The 24,079-nt window shown below is 39.6% G+C and overlaps 1 protein-coding gene across 1 annotated transcript in view; it reads left to right on the top strand.

The window, feature by feature from the left end:
- LOC106088504 (neurogenic locus Notch protein) overlaps positions 1-24,079 on the top strand; it is a 93,653-nt gene that overhangs the window by 67,311 nt on the left and 2,263 nt on the right. Inside the window, exons 6-8 of the mRNA XM_013254055.2 lie at positions 17,555-17,717; positions 17,812-23,758; positions 23,833-24,076. Coding sequence (XP_013109509.1) covers positions 17,555-17,717; positions 17,812-23,758; positions 23,833-24,076 — 6,354 coding nt within the window. The remainder of the gene's footprint in view (positions 1-17,554; positions 17,718-17,811; positions 23,759-23,832; positions 24,077-24,079) is intronic.

Here is a 24,079-nt window from a genome sequence, read left to right as displayed (position 1 = left end):
CTTGCTTGTTCGCCCATTTGTCTGTCTCACCAAATTCTCGTGCTCCCCCATTTTAAAGCTCTCTTGCTATGTCTTCACTATTAAAAAAAAACCTACAAAAATCACTGTTTTGTGACGTATGTGTGTACATAAATACCTACTACGTACGATGCTATAGGTAAATGTGTGTGTGTGTGTGTTGCTGATTTCGATTAATGCCACACCAAACCGGCTTTGTTTGTGGATGGGGGCTCCAAATAGCAACAACAATGTCAGTGATTGTTTTCATAGCCTTCACCCCACTTTACCTCTTCCAGCACTCGCCGCACACTCTTGTCTTTCTCTCCCAAGGCATTCTCTGTACAAATAATTTTTTGGACAATTTTATAATGAATTTTTGTTTATTTCTCTCCCTCTTCAACTCACAAAAGGGGAGCCTGTAACATGATTTACACTCTATTTCACTGTGAGCACAACTTAATGATTTGGAGAGCGAGAGAATTGAGTTTGACAGTAAACAGAACCCTGGACATTGCGATTTGATTCTCGAAGCCCCAAACGGCGAACGACAACAACGGGCAAACTTTGTCGATGATCGCCCCAACAATGAATAACGAATACAACAAATACAACAAATACAGAACAACAAACACAACACACAGCAAATAATCAAAAAGAAAACAAGTCAGTCACACGGCGAGCAACAATCCATTCAACCATCCGACCTCCGCCCGTTCATCCATCCATCCATCCATACATTTTGTCTGCCAAGCCACCATTTACAATGGCAATGTTGAACCTTTTTCTGATATCGAGGAGTGGCCGCTTTTAAAATGCTCCACGGCAACAGAGCAGTGCTCCGACATCACCACCAGCTATTACCCATAACAGGCCCAGGCCAAACATATTAACTGCAACACTGTTAGGTAAACATTAAATGGAATGGAAGTAGGAAAAAAAAAAAACAAAACCAACTAGCTATAGCTCGCCACCGCCACCAAGCACTCTAATTTACTCTGGCTTAGTCAATCCCTACGTTTGGCTGCACAGTGGGTATTTGGCAAATGGTTTGTTAGGGGGCAGTTTTGAGATTTTGGGCAAATAAAATCCCTGCATTACAATGGTTCAAAAAGAAATGCAATTCTGTACTAAAAATAAACCTTGTGTTTCTTAGTGTTGGGAATGAAAAACTAAAGGAACTTCTCCGGGTAATAATGAGGGACAAGGTTTGCGCTATGGGGCGAGTGGGCCAAAACTTCCCATACACTGTTTTTCAAACAGTTTTTGACTGGCTTTCCCAGTGTTGTTATAATATTCTGGTCGTTTTTAGATAAATGCTCTCTTCGCAAGTATCTATTCTGGTCCGTGTAGGTCTCCTATGATCCAGTTTATAATACAAAGCATCCATCTTACAATACACCAGCAATCCCATGGCAGTATGCTCTACTTACCGAATTGACCATATCATCGGTCAAGGGCTGTCGACTCAGTACACTCACTCACTGCTACAACAACAACAAGCACCTGTCTGATCCCACCAAGTATAGAGAATTTCCTTTCCGCCATGGAATGAATGAATCCCAATAATTTTATACGTTTGGAAAAGTTTTTTTTTCTGTGACTCCCAATTATAATGCAATTTGTTTGTTGAGTTTACTAACAATCTTGGTAGACCTCGTATTTATTCTGTGCAAAAATGCCGCATAAACCTTCGTTCACTGGTTTTTCTACAATAGTTGACCGTAAACCTCTTCGATAACTTTCAGCAACAGTTTTCTTTCCGATTTTGTAACTTCTCTAAACTTTGCTCTCATATTTGTAACTTAATCCCACTGTTTTACTTTTAACTGCTACACCCTCTTTGGTATTTTATTGCCGTCCTTCCCGCTCGAGGATGTTGTTACTGCATGTGATCATCGCACTTAAATACGAGGCAGTTCTTTTACTGTGCGAGAGCTGTGTTTACTTCGGACAGTCTCGTCCCACTCTACATCTCTTCTTTTTCTACTCTAAATGTATATTAATCGATCAGTGGCATGTTGTTTAGCCCCGGCTGCTGCAGTTTTCATCCTCAAAATTGTATGAGTTTTCGATTTTGTTTTTCTCTTTCTTCCCTTTCCCTTGGGGCTGCAATGGATTTTTCTCTAGTGTGCACAAGATGGAGCTGCATAATCATTGGGGTTCCTTGCTTAAGCAGGAAAAATTGAAGAGGCAAAGCAAAAGAACTTGTACAAATTTCCATAGATAATGGCATGCAAAAGGAATATGTTTTGTATGGTAGCAAGGCACATGAATGGTACTTCAGCTAGTGGCTGTGAATTGTGTGGAAGGAATACTGGCAATGGCTCTAGTAAGTTTCTAAACATCTGCCTTCAATATGTATTTTTGTTATAATAGAAAAGTAGCAAAATGACTGCTGCTGCTAGCTCCTCTCGATTGGTTGCACATGTGGTTAGTGGTGGTTGCTTGTTGGTTGGTGGCTGTTATCGACACATGCAACTAAATTCCCTAAACACAACACGATTTTGACAATTACATTGTTGCGGCTGTTGTTGTTGTTGTAGGCCATTGCCTCAATAGAGCAATGGAAATGTATGTATGCATGTATGTGCGTATGTTGTAGCACCAATGCCAACACGGGAATTCAACTAACAACAAAAACCCAGTCACATAGTGACCTTCGCCATACAGCAGCGGCAGCAACAGCAGCAACTCATCATCAAAGGAAAGTAGTTGAACCGAAAAAAAACTAAAATACAAAAATAAAAACAAATTTAGGTTGTTTTGTGTAATCGATAGAAAAGAAAAAAGCTGCATTGCAATTGTAGTATTTTGCCCCATGTCCGCTTGTGGGTTAAATTTGCTAGTTTTTGTGTTCCATTTCTTTTCATCAGCCTCACAACTACGACACAATAACAATAGATAATGCCAGCCCCAATTTACACATCGAACATATGAGCGTGCTGATTTTTTTTTTTTGTTTATTATCAAATCGTAACAGCGGTAGGCGAGATGTCTCTATTTTTCACCTGCCTAAAGCCTAGTACTGACTTCGTCTTTTCGCCCGAACAACCGTCAAAACGCATTAAGCCTAGTACTGACTTTGACTTTTCACACGAACAGCAGTCAAAACGCACCATAAAAATTGTGACGAAATTATTGCGAGCACATTCCGTACAAGTGGTACTGAGTTCTATGAGCAAAATAGTAGCGACATGTCGCTGCATCAGAATAAATTTTCGCACAATTTTAATTACAAATGTAATTAAATGCTTACGAAAAAGGGCGAGTCAATTCTGCTTCAATACTGCTGTCTTTTTTGTGTGCTGTTGTTGGACTTTTGCTTGTGTTCTAAAAAAAAAGTGCGTTGGATTTCGCAATATTTTAGTAGGCATTTTCGCTGTGAATGAGGTCAGTGCTAAGCGTTATAGAACAAGTAAAAGGGTGCCAAGTTCGGCCGGGCCGAATCTTGGGAATCCGCCATCATGGATTCTGCTAAAATTTGGGAGCTATATCTGGTTATAGACTGATTTGGACCGTACTTGGCACAGTTGTTGGAAGTCATAACAGAACACCACATGCAAAATTTCAGCCAAATCGGACACAAATTGGGGCTCATAAGGGCTCAAGAAGTCAAATCATGAAATCGGTTTATATGGGAGGATTTAATAGGTTATATATCGATTTGGACGGTATTAGGCACAGTTGTTGGAAGTCACAACGGACCACTATGTGCAAAATTTCAGCCAAATCGGATAAACATTTAGGCTTCCAGGGGTTCAAGAAGTCAAAACGGGAGATCAGTTTATGTGGGAGCTACACCTAAAAAATAAACAGCTAGTTTTACGTGATCGAATGAGAATGTCGAGACGATCCAGAATATATGTACTTTATGGGGTCCAAGATTTCGAGGTGTTACAAACGGAATGATTAGATTAGTATACCCCCATCCTATGGTGGTGGGTATAGAAATGGTGACGAAGAAAATGCGAACACATTCTGTAGAGTTCTATGAGCAATAAGTAGCGACTGGTCGCTGCGTCAGTAAAAATTTCGCGATAATGATTTGTTCCATAATCTATTTCCAATATTTGAATCATGGCTTAAGCTGCTATTACACGATAAAAAAATAGCAACTCTGAAAGTTGTACACATCGTGTGATACGTACGAAAAATTAATAGCCTGTTTGTCTATCTCGAAACGAATTTTTCGCGTTACATAAGAGTTTGTTCAAACTGCAATTCAAGCAAAAATGGAAGAATTTCATCAATGTCAAAAAAGCTAATAACTCATCAAATTTGTATATAAATCGACCTCCTGATTTTTATACCCTACACCACTACTGTGGTACAGGGTATTATAAATTAGTGCATTTGTTTGTAACACCTAGAAGAGAGAGAGCTAGACCCAGTATACCGAACGGATCAGAATCACTTTCTGATTCGATTTAGTCGATTCCGTCTCTTTGTCTGTCCATGTTAATTTGTAAACAAAGTACAGGTCGCAATTTTCATGCAATCATCTTTAAATTTGGCACAGAAATTTTTTTTGACACATTACCAATATTGCAATCATGTGGTCATTTGTTAACCGATTCTCTCTAAATTTGACATGAAGGATTTTCTTATGACTGTCGACATTACTGCATTTATTAACCAATCTTCCCAAAACACGCACAACGCTTTCCTAGACAATAACCACAACGTTTAAGGAGTTTCGTCGAAATCGGTTTAGATTTAGATATTGCAAATTGCAAATTGCAAATTTTGCCCATGAACATTCCACTAAGGAACAGGGGCAAACTTCTCACATATCAATGAGAGCAGTCCGATTCAAGTTTTAAGCTTAATGATAAGGGGCCTACTTTTTATAGCCGAGTCCGAACGGCGTGCTGCAGTGCGCCACCTCTTTGGAGAGAAGTTTAACATGGCATTGTACCTCTCAAATGTTGCCAGCATTAGGAGGGGAAAACCACTGCTGAAAATTTTTTTCTATATTCACATGGCCTTGTTTGCACTTATAGAGCCGAATTTTGCACCGTCCGAATTTTGTCTTTCTTTACAGGTTACTTCTCATTTTAGTTCGAAGTATAGGTGATGGGAAATTAAAGATAGAACCGATATTTATTATTGGAAATATCGAAAGTATCGAGTGTTTCAATTATCGATAGTTTTCCATCTCTACTCTGTATGCTATAAATTCCGTTAGTTTTTGCAAGGCAATATTAGATGTGTTGACGTAATTTTAGCAGGAGAGTAAAAACTACCCTTACTCCCTTAAGTAATTGAAAAAGCTGTTCAAATTGATGCTGAGAAAAGAAGAACTAAATGTAAATATCATGCCTAAAGTGAAACAGCAGTTTTATACATGTTGGAACCTGAACTGTGGCCCTTACTAGAACCTTTATTAAAAAGTGGGAAACACGATTTATTCCTTATTATTTTCCGTTATCGCTTGATATCGATAACTATCCGACAAAAATTGCACTGAAAGTCTATCCAGTACATCGGACTAAAAGTACTAAAATAAAACACGTCATGAGTTGTTTTTAAAAAAACATCTGTTGTTGATTTCCGTTGCAAATATTTTATAATGGGGCGTTCACATTTCGGGATTGTTTGTAAAATAAATTAAGTTAAGATTCAGAAACAAGCTTTAAAAAATAAATCGATGGCCCAGTTGATCATAGATAACACGATTTAAATACAAAGAAAAAAGTGAAGGACCAATGCCAAAATATTAAATTTGTTACTCAAGTTTTTTATGTCATTCTTCTTCAGAACATTTTTGATTTAATCAATAAATATTTAAAAATAAGGTACAATTTTGCCCATGACTAATAAAACCCAAGGCAATGCTTAGCATTTTCCATTTATATAAACATTTAAACAGCATAATATCGAGATCAATGGGGTTGCATTTTGCATCTGATTATAAAATATATAAAGAGTATGATATATGACTACAAGATTACGATGACAGCTTTTTTGATTATTAGATATGATATTTGCAGAGCCATATAAAATGTCCCATACGGCCCATACTTTCTATCCAAACTACTTTTAGCATCATTTGTTAGTATGTGAACGATTCAACAACGACTCAAACTTGTATGGCCGTGTCGCTTGCTTGGTTGAGTTGATTGGTTTATCTAGTGCAAGAATTGTGAATGCAATTTTTTTTGTTAAATTAATTAAATTGAATATAATTGAAACAAATTGAACTGAATAAACAGCCACATATGATAGTAAGCCCAAGCACACACACACACACACACTCAAGAACCTCAGACTAACGCATGTGACAACGACGACCATCATCTAAAAATGAATGAATGCATCAGGCAACCCCATTCCGGCTTTGAACATCATGCACCACCCCACCTCAATGGTTGGTCATCACCAAACATTTCTGCAACACAAAAGACTTTCAACTGGACACAATGCCAAAGAGCAAGTATTCTAAACTGAATACAGCAGCTGCATAAGATCTCGATACATGCACATGGGCAAATGGACTATACCGCTTCACATTGAATCTCATCACATCTGAATCTAGCCAATGCGCGGGAGTGTGGCAAAGGGGTTTTGATTAGATCTGAAACTGGAAACACCGCATTCGGTTGCTGACGACGGCGGGTTTTCCTCCATTATTTGCATTAATTAGAAAAGTTCATAACATGCATTCTGTGCTTGGGTATGCATTTTATTATCTTTGGAAGTCAAACATTTACTAAGGCTTTCGCTTTGTACACAGAAAAAATAGCACGAAAATGTTTTCAATTTAAAATAAAAATTTTTTCAGTTAAAATATTAATTGAATCAATATTTTTTTTTATTGAATCTGACCTTGTTTCAACTGCGATCGTGATTGAAATTGTTGTCGTTTTCAATTAAAAAATTAATTGATTCAATAATTTTTTTATTGAACTTTTTTTCAAATGCGTTTGTAATTGAAATTTTTGAAATTTCAATTAAAAATTATTTTCAAATAATCAATATTTTTAATCGAATCCTAAAAATTTTTTTTTTATAAAATGTGATTGAAAATTTGATCTTTTTCAATAAAATAATAACGGCCTACCCCTTTCGTTCTCCAATCCATTGAAAACAGCTGATTTTATAAAGGGAAAACAGCTGCTCATCGAATCGAGTGACAAAAAGAAGAAAGATATTTTCTATATATAGAGGATAAAACTCCACCAAAAACAGTCTTTTGACTACCTTTTTGAATTTCTAAACGGAATTCTAATCTTATTTATGATCAAAATCTTCATATTAATGGCATAACAGCTTCTTTAGTATCGATACACAATTCTAGGTAAAAGTTTTTCTGCATTTATTTCATAAAGTTACTGTAATAAAAATATTTTAATTAATTAATAATTAATCGATAATTTTTCTTTCATAATTCGCGAAACAAAATTCTCCGTTGCATTTTTGGAATAACACCCGGAGGCATTTTGTTTCTCAGGAGTAATCGTGGATTCAAAATTAAACCTCATATTCGTGCTCCAGGAGATTTACATATGTCAATCCTGTTGCATACAGCGAGCTTTTCGCCAACATTTTAATTTAACATTTGCATATATTAAAAAAACTTTTAATTCATCCAATTAAAAATTTTTTTGGATATTTTGAAAATCTCAATCCATTTTCTAATGGGACCAATTTAAAAATTAATTGAAAGTGTCAAAAATCTCCATACTTAAAAAATTTATTGGAACTTTCCATAATTTTTTGATCGAATATGCAATTTTTATCAATCACCTTTTATTGATATTATCATTTTTGTGATTGAAGCAGTTTCAATTTAAAAAAAAATAATAGATCAATGAAATTTGTAGTTGAAACCGATCCCTAAGTTTTCTGTGTATGATGCCTCGATTGTCGTAGCATAAAAAGAATATGAGAGAGAGAGAGGGAGAGAAGAAGCACACAAGATACTCCTATAAAATGGCATGCAGAGAGTCAGGCAGAAATGCCCACGTAGTTAATGAATATGCGATGAAATGCAAAAAAGCTCAACACTCAAAAGATTAACCAACAAACACACATAAAATACTTGACATGTGCCCAGGATTCACTTAATAAAGTTGAGAACAGCAATCAGACATAATATTTTTTAAATTGTGTTCAGTTCTCGTCATTGAGATTTATGATCGGTTATTTTCTTTGATAAGCCTTGAATAAGGCCCATCACAGACTAGATGGTTTCATGCTGCAATGTATCAAAACCCTCTTAAAATATTTGAAGGCTTGGTACTTGTGGAGATCGATACTCCTTGAAGACTTCCAGGGGCGGAATCTTGACTGTTGGGTCTTTGCTTCTAAACTTGCAACTTGTAAGATAATTTTATTGACGATTTGGTTATACAAACTTTGATGAAAAGTATATGGTCCTGTAATCGTGGTAATGGCGGCCATTTGGCTGATGTTCTTTTTCATTATTAACGCCATAGCTTCCTGTTTATTATGAAATAAATATCCGATCATGAGTCTCAAAAATTAGCATTTCCACGAGCGAATCTACGAGCCCGCACAATTAATTGGTGTGTCTGACAACTCCATCTACCGGAGTGCATACATATAACAGCAACCAGGGAATAATATTGGGTTGCCCAAAAAGTAATTGCGGATTTTTCATATAGTCGGCGTTGACAAATTTTTTCACAGCTTGTGACTCTGTAATTGCATTCTTTCTTCTGTCAGTTATCAGCTGTTCCTTTTAGCTTGCTTTAGAAAAAAGTGTAAAAAAAGTATATTTGATTAAAGTTCATTCTAAGTTTTATTAAAAATGCATTTACTTTCTTTTAAAAAATCTGGAACTACTTTTTGGGCAACCCAATAGTAACCTTTTATATTTATTAACAAATCTACCAAATTTGCAGATTTATCATTGATAAAAATTATGTAGCTATTACACTTACACAAAAATTCCAGCGTCATGTTCACACAGAATTCATGGGAGCATAATAAGGTTGCGGAAAGCAATCAGCCGACACAAAATATTTTTAAATTTTTGACAGTTTTGACATTTAGGTTTCCATTTTTCCTTTGCTTACATTCATTTTTGTTTACGTTTTCTGCCATTTGTGGCATTCTTAGTGGGTACATTTTTTATGTTCATGGGGTCTTTCCACTTTTTGTTTTCCGCAGGTGATGGAACCCTCTATAAATGAATACCGAATTTATCTTCTTTTGCTTTTGAGCTGGCAACCATATGCATGTTCAATTGCTTGCATATGCCTTAATGCCTTTTAAGCGCAATAAGTAGTTAGTCGCAATTTTTTAATTGCTGATCTGTGCGCATTTTGTGATCACTTTTATTATTTGTTGCAGTTGTATTCTGTTGCAGTCAGACAATTTATAAGAAGAGTCGTTGTTCTTTGGGTTGTAGTTTAATTTAGGTGCGGTTTATGCAAGGCAAACTTGTCGCTGCCACCACATCTCAAGCTACTGCACTTCACTTCACTTGTCTTGTCCTCACATTACCAACAACAAACTGACGACCGTCCTCCCGCCATTAGTCTGTTTTAAAATCTCATGAAACATTATCTTTAGATTCTTAAAAACTTGAAATCAAATCTCCATCACCTGCGTCTAATGCCTCATGGAATAGACGCACACATTTAGTCTTCTGTCATATTAAAACAAAAACAAACAGAGAGATATGCAATGTGTTATTTTTCTACAGTTTTGCGTTAGAAATTGGAGAAATGTGTGAATGTAACAACAACAACACATGGGTGGGCTTGGTTTTGTTTGTTTAATGTAAAATATATTGAATATAAATTAACCAACCAGAAATAATAGAGTAGCAAAATCTATGGCAGATTAACACGATCTATTGGTCTGAATCATCTATACCAATTTCTTGGTAAATAAATTTTAATTCCTTGTGAACCTGCGATATTTATAGGAAAACATAGATCAGTCTTTAGGTCAGATTGAAAACATAGATAGCAGTCCCTAGGTCAGATTGAAGAGCACACAACGGTCTTTCCTTTGAGATATCAAGTCCGTCGTGTTCACCCTAGAAGTTAGGGGAATAGAAAAGTAGACGCAGAATATAGAGATTCACTGTAGTAGGGTGCATATCTGTAACCTTGCTCCACCGAGCTGCAGTCCAGGGCAAGGGTTTACTCTTATGTTATACAAACGCTTTCGGGCAAGCGGCTGCCGCCATTAGCTTGATTAAATTCCAAAGAATCCCATTTTTCCACTATTTTTGTACAGGATTTGTGTTCGTATGACAGCAATAAGTCTTCATAACGAGTAAATCTAGATTTTTCTTTGTTTATATCTCAAATTTGCCCGTCATTTTCAAATCTAGCAACATTTATTTTTCAGAAATAGCTTTAATTTAGGCGTATTTTTATTTTTTTTTTATGTTGCACACTAAAAATGTTTTACTGTTGTTTTTAGATTTTGCTATATTTGTTACGAATATATAATTAAAAATAAAATATCAAAATTGCGTTTCAGCACTACTTTAGAAAAGAATTACGTCTTCAGGACAAGCCATGAGATATATTGTACGAAGGCTGCTACATAGCCTTTCTAGCCTAGGCCAGTTGCAAATTGACTTTTCCATTGTAAGATTTGACATGTTCTAGAATAATCGTACTTAGAAAGTTTTGGCTTACGACCATCATTTGTGTGGTTTACAGTGACTTGAAAAAATTTATTTGACATACAAAAAATGGAATTAACTTATGAACATTTTTGTGCAATCATTTTCACAACTTTGGACTAAAATCTTTGTATGACGATGAAGCGCCATCCTATAGCACTGTTAAAAACCGGTTCAATGAATTCATTTGTGGCCAACGCTCAACCAAAATCGAATTCCGTGAAGGTCGTCCAAAAAGGACCGTTGTACCAGAGAACATTGATGCCGTGGGTCACCTTATAATGAAAGATTTGCATGTGACATGCCGAGGAATAGAGGCCATACATTCGATATCGCGTGAACACCTTTCCTTGTTTTCGTTGGATTTCGCACAATTTAACAATCGCTAAAATAAAGGCTCTAACACCCATGATTTGGCAATAAGATTTGCAAATAGCAATTTGCCAAGTATTTTAACCAAGGTGGCGTATGATGTACGGTGTATGGGGACAAAATTATCAAATAGTAATCATACGCACCTTAGAACAATAAAATTAATTAAGAAGCGGTTTATGCTGTGTCAGAGATTCTCACCAAATCATATGTGTAACGGTCTCTCTATTTTTCTTTCACTTTTCTATATATTTTTTTTCAATGATCCATAACCACATGTTTCTACAATACAATATGTGGAGCCCATGGCTTAATTTTATAGATTTTCTATATTTTTAACATATATATTCCCCACAAATGTTGCAAAAAATGTTAATTCACCACTCAACTTCTTTTTTGTGAATTAATATTAAAAAAAAAAATAAATAAATAAAATGTTTGTTGTGTCAAAATAAACGAAACCCCAGTTAAAAATATAAGTTATGGCCCAAGCTTGGATTGGGAAATAGGGCTCCTATTTGAGATAGAAACACAAATAATCACCCTTATTCTCGTTGTCGAAGGCGAAAATCGACAGCGGTAGTAGTCGAAGGCGAATTTCGCATTTCGTGGTATTCTGTAACTTATTCGCCTTCAGCAGTTTAATAATAGAAAAATATTGTGGGAAATAAAAATTAATATAGTAGTAGGTTCCATACTCTTTCGGCAAACAGGAGCAATGTATTGTAGTTTAGAATGCAATCAACTTATATATCGATCGTTTTCGTTATATTTGACAGTCGAATTCGACTTATGTGTTACCAAAAATTTAAACAAATTTTCGTCTTCGACAAACATAATACCATTTTGCAAAAATTTCGACTAAGTTATCGCTAACCGGAATAAAGGGGAATGTAAGTGGGACCAGACAAATTTTCATTAATGACCAGTATTGTGAAACGGCAAACTAGACTGAGCCTAAATCACGTGAAAGCTGTTAAATAGCCCAACTTTGGAAAATCGAATATTTTGACAATTACAATATGAATGTGGGCCTTTCCACATTATAATTTTTGCAAAATGACGTTACTAACGCTGACCGCAAAGTAAAACCAAATTCAAATATAGTACTCTCTCTCTCTCTCTCTCTTAGCATAAAAACTGCATCGATGTCCATTGTCATTTGATTTGAAAAATCTTTTACATTTACACGCCCAACAAAATCAAAACTGTCATAAAATGATCAATCAATGAGTTCCTCTTGGCCATCTTTAAGATTGCAATTTGAAGATAGCGTCAATCGCTTGGCCTGAATAAATGTCTCAAATTTAATTGTCAATGCATTGTTCATCGATAGTCACAACCATTTTCCATCTACATTTTGTGTTCCATTGGTAATTATAGTAGGTACATTTACATATGGACCAAGTACCTTTAGCAACAACAGTAACAACATTTAAGTTGACATACATGGACCTAATCGGGCTGATCATTGATATTGACGAAAGCTCATGAGTATGTTGAGTTGAACGTAGTTTAGTTTTGGGATTTTTGTTTTTGGAAATTACGACAATGGATACAACGGGAAGATCTAATATCAGCAGGCCCAGATCAGACACACGCTTGCTTGCTGCTTCGTTGTCGGTTCGTTCATGTCAACTATTTCAAATTTTAATTGTTTAAATCTATTCGTGAATACCTACATATACACTCACTCATTTGGTACGATTACGACTACTCCATGTCTCTGTGTGGTACTTGTTGTAGTACTCCATTAGATGGATTTATCGAGATACCTTTAATAACAATAAAGGTAAGACAACAAGACTGGTCTCCTCCGCGCGCTCGTGTGTCTGTGTGAGTGTGAGTGCATGGTGGACAACTATAGCCATGGATATTGTAATCTCTTTACGACATTATGGTAACATACGAAGACTAAAAGAGCCCATCAACATCGCCATGGTTGCATATCTACCTATCGACGACCAACACGGTCGGTTTTGTCTACAGGGACAACATCAGCCACAGTCGCAGTCACAGCAGCTGAGAAAGCCCGGCTGGATTCCATATTTCATCCAGATGAAATGGCGTGGTCGATTGGCTGTTCGTTCTGTCGGTCGCTCGGACAGTTTGTCCACCATTTGACTGAGGGGAGAGCGAGAGCAAGGCGTGTTCCATTAGTAACACACAAAATACGGTTGTTTTGAATGGAAGCAAAGCAGCCAGAAACCAGCGACAACAACTGGGTTTCTTGGCAGATCGAACTGATTGTGCTGTGCTGGCTGACTGGCTGTTTGGCTAGATTATGACAACGATGGAGCATGCATGCAAGTGGCGGCGGTGGTAGTGATGGTGAGCGGGGTACAAAATATTGCACAGTGGTGACATCAAAGCTCCTAGGAAATCATATGGCCTTAGAAATTCACCATTTCTGAAGTATTTTCTTAAATCAAGCCTTGCAGTTAGCGCTTATGTATTGTTTTATTTCTCTTAGGTGGACAACCACCTTTGTAGTGGTAGCAAAGAAGACAAAAATCAAGAAATGGAATACACAAAACTCGATCAAACCAAAAAAAAAAGAAAATCATCAACGCCACCAGCAATAACAAACTCACACACCCATGCACACTGGGGCATAAGGCAACATAACGACGAAGACGACAAACGACCGACCGGCTGTCCGACCTATCTACCGAACCGTATACACCGTTGTTGTCTGCCTTCGCACAAAGAAACGACGATGGCAACGAATGAGGTCTTTTTTCTTTACATGTTTTACACTCAATATGTGTGTGCTCGAGGTAGAGTGCGCGCATGTGTAGACGACTGACTCAGAGGCAGTGTATCTGTGTGTTTGCGCAAACGTTTCTACATTGGTGTGTGTGAGTGTGTTTTGTTGTTGCTGTCAGCTAGTAGTGGAGTATAAAGCATAAAAGCAACAACATACTAAAACATACAAGATATGAAACCGTGGGAAAGAAGATCTCAAGACGTCGACGTATTTTCTGTTTTTGTTTTTGTTATTATTATTGTTGTTTTAGGTATTGCTGCTGTTGTTATTATTGTAGTGGTTGTTTATTCGTTTCGCTTAGCCAGCGTTGCCATTTGATTGGGATTCCCCGGATAATAAGGGAAATGGGGAATTTAGGGAGGTTAGCACGTTCGGCCAACGTAGCGCAAAGGTTAGAATGCCCGCCTATGACGCCGAACGCCTAAGTTCGAATACAGGCGAGGATATCAGAAACAATTTTCAGCGGTGGTTATCTCTTCCTAGGATCTATACCATTTGAAAAAATGGTATGGCAGCTATGTAAAAACTTCTCCCCGAAGAGGTGTCGCACTGCCACACGCCATTCGGGCTCGGTGGTTATCCCTTCCTAGGATCTTTGCCATTTGAAAAAATTATTTAGCAGCCATGTAAAAACTTCTCCCCGGTGAGGTGTCGCACTGCGGCATGACGTTCGGGCTCGGCTATAAAAAGAAGATCCCTTTTCACTGAGCTTAAACTTGACAGCACTCATTGAAATGTGAGAAGTTTCCGCTATTCCTAAATGGAATGTTCATGGGCGAATTTTGCATGTTCGCCAATGACGCTGAACACCTGGGTTCGAATCCTGGCGAGAACATTAGAAAAATATTCAGCGGTGTTTATCCCCTCTTAATGCTGGCGATACTTGTGAGATACTATGCCATCTTAATACATCTCACCAAAGATGTGTCGCTCTGCAGCACGCCGTTTGCACTCGGATATAAAAGGAGGCCTTTTATGATATGTGGGAAGATTGACCCTGTTCCTTGTTGAAGTGTTCATGGTCAAATTTACATTTTTGAAAAAACAGTGATGGTATCCCCAAACATTCTCCGTCTTTTTAAGAAATTCATGATCTCCGTTGTCTCTGCAAAATATAATATAAAACTGAGTCTACACAGAAAAAAAACGCTTAGAAAAAACCAACTACAAAAATTGTATGTGAAACTTTAAACTCTCAACGAATTTTAGCATTGAATCGAAGGCATTATTTGTTACGTAAGTAAGTCTCTACAACAGACTTGACAGACAAAATTATTGAAATATTTTTCGCTTTCAACAAATTCTTTAGTTGAGGTAGTTGTTAAAATGTAGAGCTCAAAACTCCCATGCCTTGCATGACTTGCAAACCCAGGTACGAGTCCCCCGGTCGGCAAAAAAATTTTTTTTTTCATTAAACTTATTTTAGAAAATTCGGCATAACAAAATATGAATTTCGTATTCATAATTTTTTTTTTAGATTGGTTTTTACGTTTTTTTAAATTAATTAATTGAGACACTTATTACTGAGCAGCAGTACTTATTGATTTATTTCATCATGAAGAAGATAATGTCGGTAGGCTTGAGGATGCGTGCAAGACTACCAAACATGAAATCATGAGTTCAATACTCTGCGGCACCAAAATTATTAACATTTTTAAGGGTAGTAGTAGAAAGAGTGACAGAGAAAAACCCGAGAGCTGCAGTAAAACGAACGAGGCAAAGTGGCACGAGCCGAACAAAGTAAATAAAATGCCTTGCTTATTGATATATTGTTATTGTTTTGCAGCAACTAATTTGTACTTTGGGTCTTTGAGATTTAAAATAAGTTGTTGACGGAAAATTAACAACTTTCTTAGTTTTTTTCACGACCAAAGATGTCGTTTTTCAAAATTATTTTTATCTGTGTAGGCAAGATCTGAAGAGTCTTCAAAAAAAAAATTAGTAGCTTTTTCGAGGTATCTTTACCAGTTTAAGATAACGTGAAACAACCTCGATTACCTCGGAAACTTTAGATCGTAAACATTAAGAATGTGTAAAAACTCTACCCATGAAATAAGCGCGCGTGACAAAAAAAAAGTGTGCGCCCGATGTCTCTCTTCGCTGAGAGTTCCCTCCAGTCAGCCATTTTAGGTTTCTCAAGCCTTCAGGATGACAAGAGAAATAAATTGGCATAAAATATGTTCGACCGTCTCTTAGTCCTTTTCAATTCAACAAAACCTGCAGTATTTCGTTACTGCGCCCATCGCAGTAACGATCTGACATCGGCAAAAAAAATCGTCATCATGAGGTCATACTTTATAGGTTCCAGGATTATTTATATTCTCCTGGGGATTAGGAAGCATGACCCTATTATAGCCACAAAGTTTAGGCCAAGGATATACCTTAATCTTAATGTCCATATTCGCAAAACTTTTTGCAGTTTTAAAGTAGGTTTTTAATTGACAGATTTCCTTAAGAACTTTCAAGTCTACTTTTAAGCTGCAATAAGTGAATATGGGCATAAATTTATTGACATTTAGCTGGCCTAAAAATTTTTAAATGAACCTTAAACCTTTTCTACCACTAAAAGAATGACAAATAAACTTTGCCTTTTTTATCAAAATTTTCTTGAAGGCTTTTTATATCCCGATTGAATAGGCAATGCCACGGCTTTTGCTATTTATAACTAACCAATTCAGTAAATGAATGTATGTTTACATATGTATGTATGCTGTGTACATTTATTGTATGTACAAATAATATATGTGTATATGAAAGCTTGTATTGTGTTTGTTTTTGTTGGCCATCTAGTGCAAAAAAAAAACGATGATCGAAGAAAAAGACCAACCGATCAATGTTCATTCTCATTTGTCCATAATATACCAGACCATTGTTTCATCGTCAATTCATATTATGGTCCAATATTTTCTCCCCTATTCTCTGAAAAAAAAGGTTTTGCGATTTGATGGTGGTCAGCGCAAGATACTTTTGTTTTGGAACAGCCATCTCCTCTTGTTGACTGTCATTTAGGGTTTTTTTTCAACCCATGTTGGTTACTCTGAGCATTACTCTCCTAAGCTTGAGTTTTTATGTTTATCGTGATGAAGGTTTTATAATCTTGATTCTTTAGGGTTTAAAGTTTTTAATTTTTGGAGTGTGAGTGAGAGCAGCGAATGTATTTATGTTTTGGGTTAAAGGTAAAAGGAAGCACTTTTTAATCTGAGTTTTTGAGGCATATGCATTCAGAATAAAATACAATTAATTGGCAACAATTAATAAATCCAGCTCTGTCATACATATGTATGTACATACATACATATTTATCCAATGGGTTGGTTGATATACAAAAACATACATATTCCTTTGGTTGGTCATTATCGCATTGCAGCTTAATTGCTTGTTTGTTTCTAGGTGTATCTTACATGATTTTGTCATACATTACTGTCATTCCTTACATACGGGACTTGGTTAGTCATGGGTATATAGTACACTGTGTGTACTATACATCTAAACATTTATGCTGAGCTTGTAATTTTTCCCTTTTCTTTGTATAAGTGCACACAAGAGAGACTTGTCTGGGTCTCTTCTCCAAAATTCTCTCGTGTTCCAATTGTGCTCTTAAACTGGTATCGAAGTGGAAATTGAAAGCCGGTTTCATGTACAAGGCATAACTGTTGGTAGTGTTGCCAATATGATTTTCAAGAAATCACGGTAAAGCTGGGTAAAACATCGCTGAAATGTAGTGAAAGATTAAAAATGTATTTCTTTTTGCCATACAAATTTCTCTTAAACATACATAAATTTTTTTATATTTCTAGGTTATCAAGGTAAAAATTGTGATCAAAATATTGATGATTGTCCTGGACATACGTGTCAGAATGGTGGTACTTGTATTGATGGAATCAACAGCTTTCACTGTGCCTGTCCGCCCAACTATACCGGGGAGAATTGTGAAAAGGATGTGGACGAATGTGCCATTAGGTAAGTTGGGGGCAATCAAACCCTTTGATACCCACAAAATGGAAAAGAGTTTGGAAAATGAAGAATAATACAACTTACTCTGTTTTTCTTTCAGACCCTCTGTTTGTCAAAATGGCGCTACTTGCACCAACTCACAAGGTTCGTATTCTTGTATATGTGTCAATGGTTGGACTGGCCCGGATTGTAGTGAAAATATCGATGACTGTGTGGCTGCTGCTTGCTTCTTTGGAGCCACTTGCATTGATGGTGTTGGCTCCTTTTATTGCCGCTGTACGCCGGGTAAAACGGGCTTACTTTGTCACTTGGATGACGCTTGTACCTCAAATCCGTGTCATTCCGATGCGATCTGTGACACCAGCCCCATCAATGGTTCCTACACGTGTTCTTGTGCCACCGGTTACAAGGGTGTTGATTGCTCCGAGGATATTGATGAATGCGATCAGGGATCTCCCTGTGAACACAATGGCGTTTGTGTCAATACTCCTGGCTCATTTCGTTGTAATTGCTCACAGGGATTCACTGGCCCACGCTGTGAGACAAATATAAATGAGTGTGAATCCCATCCGTGCCAGAATGAGGGCAGCTGTTTGGACGATCCCGGAACTTTTCGTTGTGTTTGCATGCCCGGTTTTACTGGAACTCAGTGTGAAATCGATATCAATGAATGCCAGTCGAATCCCTGCCTGAATGGAGGAATTTGTCGTGATATGATCAATGGTTTCAAATGCTCCTGTGCCATGGGTTTCACTGGTTCCAGATGTCAAATAAACATTGACGATTGTCAATCTCAGCCTTGTCGTAATGGTGGCATCTGCCATGACTCCATAGCTGGTTATACTTGCGAATGCCATCCGGGTTACACTGGGCTCTCTTGTGAGGTCAATATAAATGATTGCGACTCGAATCCTTGTCATCGAGGAAAATGCATAGACGGAGACAATCGCTTCACCTGCGTATGTGATCCAGGCTTCACCGGCTATCTCTGTCAAACGCAGATTAACGAGTGTGAGTCCAACCCCTGCCAGTATGGAGGGCATTGTGTTGATCGTGTGGGTTCATATGTGTGCCACTGTTTACCCGGTACTTCGGGTAAGGATTGTGAGATAAATGTCAACGAATGCCATAGCAATCCCTGCAATAATGGAGCCACCTGCATTGATGGCATCAATAAGTACACCTGCCAGTGTGTGCCGGGATTTACTGGTGTCCACTGTGAAATCAATATCAACGAATGTGCCTCGAATCCCTGTGCCAATAATGGTGTTTGTATGGATCTAGTTAATGGCTATAAATGTGAATGCCCGCGAGGATTCTACGATTCCCGATGCCTAAGTGATGTGAATGAATGTGCTTCGAATCCTTGCATAAATGGTGGTCGCTGTGAGGATGGAATCAACGAGTTTATATGCCTCTGTCCTCCTGGCTACGGTGGAAAACGTTGTGAAATCGACATCGATGAATGCTCCTCGAACCCTTGTCAGCATGGAGGATTTTGTGTTGACGAATTGAACGCCTTCAAATGCCAGTGTATGCCTGGCTACACTGGTCTTAAGTGTGAGACCAACATAGATGATTGTATCAATAATCCGTGTGCCAATGGTGGCACTTGCATCGACAAAGTGAACGGCTATAAGTGTGTATGCAAGGTCCCTTATACTGGTGTGGACTGTGAGTCCAAATTGGATCCATGTGCAACGAATCGTTGCAGAAATGATGCCAAATGCACTCCTTCGCCTAATTTCTTGGACTTTTCTTGCACTTGTAAATTAGGTTATACCGGCCGATATTGCGACGAAGACATTGATGAGTGTAAACTGTCGACACCTTGTCGCAATGGCGCCACTTGTCACAACGTTCCCGGTTCGTATCGTTGTATATGTGCCAAAGGCTACGAGGGCCACGATTGTGCCATTAATACCGATGACTGTGCCATGTTTCCATGCCAAAATGGTGGAACTTGCCTCGATGGCATTGGTGATTATTCCTGTCTATGTGTGGATGGTTTTGATGGAAAGCACTGCGAAACGGATATTAACGAATGCTTGAGTTTGCCATGCCAGAATGGAGCCACTTGCCGGCAGTACGTGAACTCATACACCTGCACTTGTCCCTTAGGATTTTCGGGCATCAATTGCCAGACCAATGATGAGGATTGCACTGAGAGTTCTTGCATGAATGGTGGCACTTGCATAGATGGCATCAATAGCTACAACTGCTCTTGTCTACCTGGATATACAGGTTCCAACTGTCAGTATAAAATTAACAAATGTGATTCCCAGCCTTGCCAAAACGGAGCCACTTGCCATGAGAATGGCGAAGAGTATACTTGTCACTGCTCCTATGGGTACACAGGCAAACAGTGTACCGACTATGTCGATTGGTGCACCAAGTCACCATGCGAGAATGGAGCCACTTGCACCCAGCTCAAGAATCAGTTCAGTTGCAGATGTGCCCCAGGTTGGACCGGAAAATTGTGCGATGTCGAAATGGTGTCCTGCAGTGATGCTGCCATACGAAAAGGAGTTTCGTTGGAACAGTTGTGCAACAATGGCACTTGTAAGGAACATGGAAACATCCATAGGTGCTACTGTAAGCAAGGATATACGGGCAGCTATTGTCAACAGGAAATCAATGAATGTGAATCTCAACCCTGCATGAATGGCGGTACATGCCGTGACTTGATTGGCTCATACGCTTGTGTTTGCCGCAAGGGTTTCCAGGGCCAAAATTGTGAACTTAACATCGATGACTGTTCGCCAAATCCTTGTCAGAACGGCGGTACTTGCCACGATTTGGTGAACACCTTTAGTTGCTCATGTCCTCCCGGAACGGCTGGCCTAATATGTGAAGTAAATGAGAATGATTGCAAGCGGGGCTCATGCCACAACAATGGAACTTGCATCGATCGCGTGGGAAGTTTTGAGTGTGTTTGCCCACCAGGATTTGTTGGCTCGCGGTGTGAAGGAGATATCAACGAGTGTTTATCAAATCCCTGCTCAAATGCCGGTACTTTGGACTGCGTTCAACTGGTAAATAACTATCACTGCAACTGCAAACCGGGTTACATGGGTCGACATTGCGAGAACAAGGTTGACTTCTGTGCCAACTCCCCTTGCCAGAATGGTGGCATATGCTCCCCCAAGCAGGGAGGCCACCATTGTTTGTGTACCGAAGGATTCTATGGAAAGAATTGTGAGTTTTCTGGCCACGACTGTGATTCGAATCCCTGTCAAGCGGGTACTTGTGTCATCGATGATGGAGGTGGCTACCGTTGTGAATGCCCCCGGGGAACAGATGGAAGACACTGCGAACGTGATACAATGGATGAGTGTACCCCCAATCCCTGTTTGCAAGGTGCTGCCTGTGACAACCTCCTAGGCGATTTTGTTTGTTTCTGTCCTGCCAAGTGGACGGGAAAACGTTGCGAAAGCTATGATCCCAACTACCCCGGATGGGTCTTGGATCCTTCGCGAGGAGCGCTCAGCAAATACACGAAGGACTTGGAGTATCAAAGGGAGATGTGTGTTAAACGCGGGTGTGAACAAAAGAAGGGTAATCATGTTTGCGATCCTGAATGCAACACCTATGCCTGTAACTTCGATGGTAATGACTGTTCATTGGGCATAAATCCTTGGATTAACTGCACAGCGACCATTCAGTGTTGGCAGGTTTTCATGGATGGAAAATGCAATGAGGAGTGCAACAATGCTGCTTGTCTGTACGATGGCCGCGACTGTGAGAAAAAACTGCAACCCTGTAATCCTATTTACGATGCTTACTGCTCCAAACATTACGCCAATGGGCGCTGCGACTATGGTTGCAACAATGCTGAGTGTAATTGGGATGGCTTGGATTGTGAGAACGAAGCTGAACCGCCCAATCTAGCTGATGGAGCGATCTCTGTTGTGGTCTTGATGGAACTGGAGGAGTTCCGAGAGCAGCAGGTGGTTTTCTTACGAGAAATGGGTCACCATTTGAGAACGACTGTACGTATAAAGAAGGATCCGCTGGGAAATGACATGATCCTCACCTGGAAAGGTACACAGCCCATCAAAGACATTCAAAATACCGAATTTGGACGCAAGAATAAAATCCTCTTCACAGAGCGCAGAGAGAAGGGCATCCAGGTGTATTTGGAAATCGACAATCGGAAATGTACGGAATGTTTTTATCGCGCAGCTGAAGCTGCAGAATTCTTGGCCGCTTCTGCATCGAAGTATACCCTCTCGTCCAAGTTCCCCATCTACAGTGTGCGTGGTGTACAGAATCCTGGAGAAGATATTGTTGAAACGCCTACCAACGTCAAATATGTTACGCTTGGCATAATTCTGGTGGTACTGGCATTTGCGTTGTTCGGCGTTTTAGTGACTACACAACGTAAGCGTGCCGCCGGCATCACCTGGTTCCCCGAAGGTTTCCGCACACCAACCATCAATCCGCAGCGCAGACGCCGAGATCCCACAGGGCAGGAGATGAGAAATTTGAATAAAAATCCTTCTATGGCTTGCATGAGCAACGATGTCAACATGAACTCAGGGCATATGGGCCATGCACCACAGTGGTCGGATGATGAATCGGATATGCCGCAACCAAAACGTCTACGCAACGATCATGGTGGTTATGCCAGTGACCACACAATGGTCACCGATTATGAGGAGGCTGACACTCGTGTCTGGTCCCAGGCTCATCTCGATGTGGCAGACGTTCGCTCCTCGATAATGACTCCTCCGGCCCATCAAGATGGCAAACATGAAGTTGATGTCCGTGGTCCTTGTGGCATGACTCCTCTGATGGTTGCCGCCGTTCGCGGTGGTGGCATTGACAATGGCGAAGACATAGACAACGCCGATGATACCACTGCCCAGGTGATTTCGGATCTTTTGGCTCAAGGTGCCGAGCTTAATGCTACCATGGATAAAACCGGAGAGACCTCATTACATTTGGCAGCGCGTTACGCACGGGCCGATGCTGCGAAGCGCCTACTTGATGCTGGAGCCGATGCTAACTGCCAGGATAACACGGGACGTACTCCGCTACATGCTGCTGTGGCCGCCGACGCCATGGGTGTATTCCAAATTCTTTTGCGAAACCGGGCCACTAACTTGAACGCTCGCATGCATGATGGGACAACACCGTTGATATTGGCCGCCCGTCTTGCTATCGAAGGCATGGTGGAGGATTTGATAACCGCAGATGCCGATATAAACGCTGCTGATAACTCTGGCAAGACAGCTCTGCACTGGGCAGCTGCTGTCAACAATACCGAGGCTGTCAACATTTTGCTTATGCACCATGCGAATCGCGATGCTCAAGATGACAAAGACGAAACACCCCTTTTCCTTGCAGCCCGAGAAGGTTCCTATGAAGCATGCAAAGCCCTGTTGGATAACTTTGCCAACCGCGAGATCACCGATCACATGGATCGTTTGCCACGAGACGTTGCTTCGGAACGCTTGCACCATGACATTGTACGTTTGTTGGACGAGCATGTGCCCAGATCTCCGCAAATGATTGCAATGGCACCACAAACAATGATTGCATCACCCCCACCCGGCAGTCAACCTCAAATGATTACTCAGCCTACTGTGATTGCAGCCGGTAAAACGTCAAAGGCTGCCCAAAATAAGGCCGCAAAGAAGGCCAAACTTTTAGAGGGCAGTCCAGATGGATTACTCGACAATGGTGGTAGTCTTCGACGCAAGCCGAGTTCAAAAAAGGGTTTAGGCCAGCCGGCGTCAAAAAAGGGAAACAACAGCAGCAGCAATCTTACGGCCTCACAGCTGCTGAATGGGCTGGCTGGTGGCCCGACGGCGCAGGGCCCAGGTTCAGTGGAGAACCATCAGCAACAGCTGCTGGATGCAGCTCTCAGTTCGGTGGACTCGCCGCCGCCGACGGCTTTAACAAGTCAACCGAGTCCCTACGACGCCACCTCAATGTATTCGAACGCAATGAGCGGCGGCGGGGCGCAAACCAATCATCACAACGATCTGCTGGGGAGCAACAACGTGAAACACCCACCGAGCTATGAGGATTGTGTAAAGGTAAGAGATTTAAAACGACGCCAACGTAGAAAAAAGTTATAAAACTTATCTTTATTTGTTTTTCTCGATTAAAGAATGCACAGTCCATGCAATCGCTAATACCCCAACAGAGCCATGACATGATCAAAATGGAAAACTATGGCTACTCAATGGGTTCGCCGTTTCATCAGGAGCTAATGAATTCCAATCAAAATGGCAACAATGGTTTGAATGGCAATCTGGGGGGCCATGAACAAGGCCTTAGCCCACCCTACTCCAATCAATCGCCTCCTCATTCAGTTCAATCGAACATGGCATTGTCACCACATGCCTATTTGGGTA

The sequence above is a fragment of the Stomoxys calcitrans genome, chromosome 4 (assembly GCF_963082655.1).
Source record: "Stomoxys calcitrans chromosome 4, idStoCalc2.1, whole genome shotgun sequence".
In the NCBI taxonomy this organism is placed as follows: domain Eukaryota; kingdom Metazoa; phylum Arthropoda; class Insecta; order Diptera; family Muscidae; genus Stomoxys; species Stomoxys calcitrans.
Note: the sequence above shows the minus strand (reverse complement) of the source record. Positions and strands in the feature narration are given on the sequence as shown.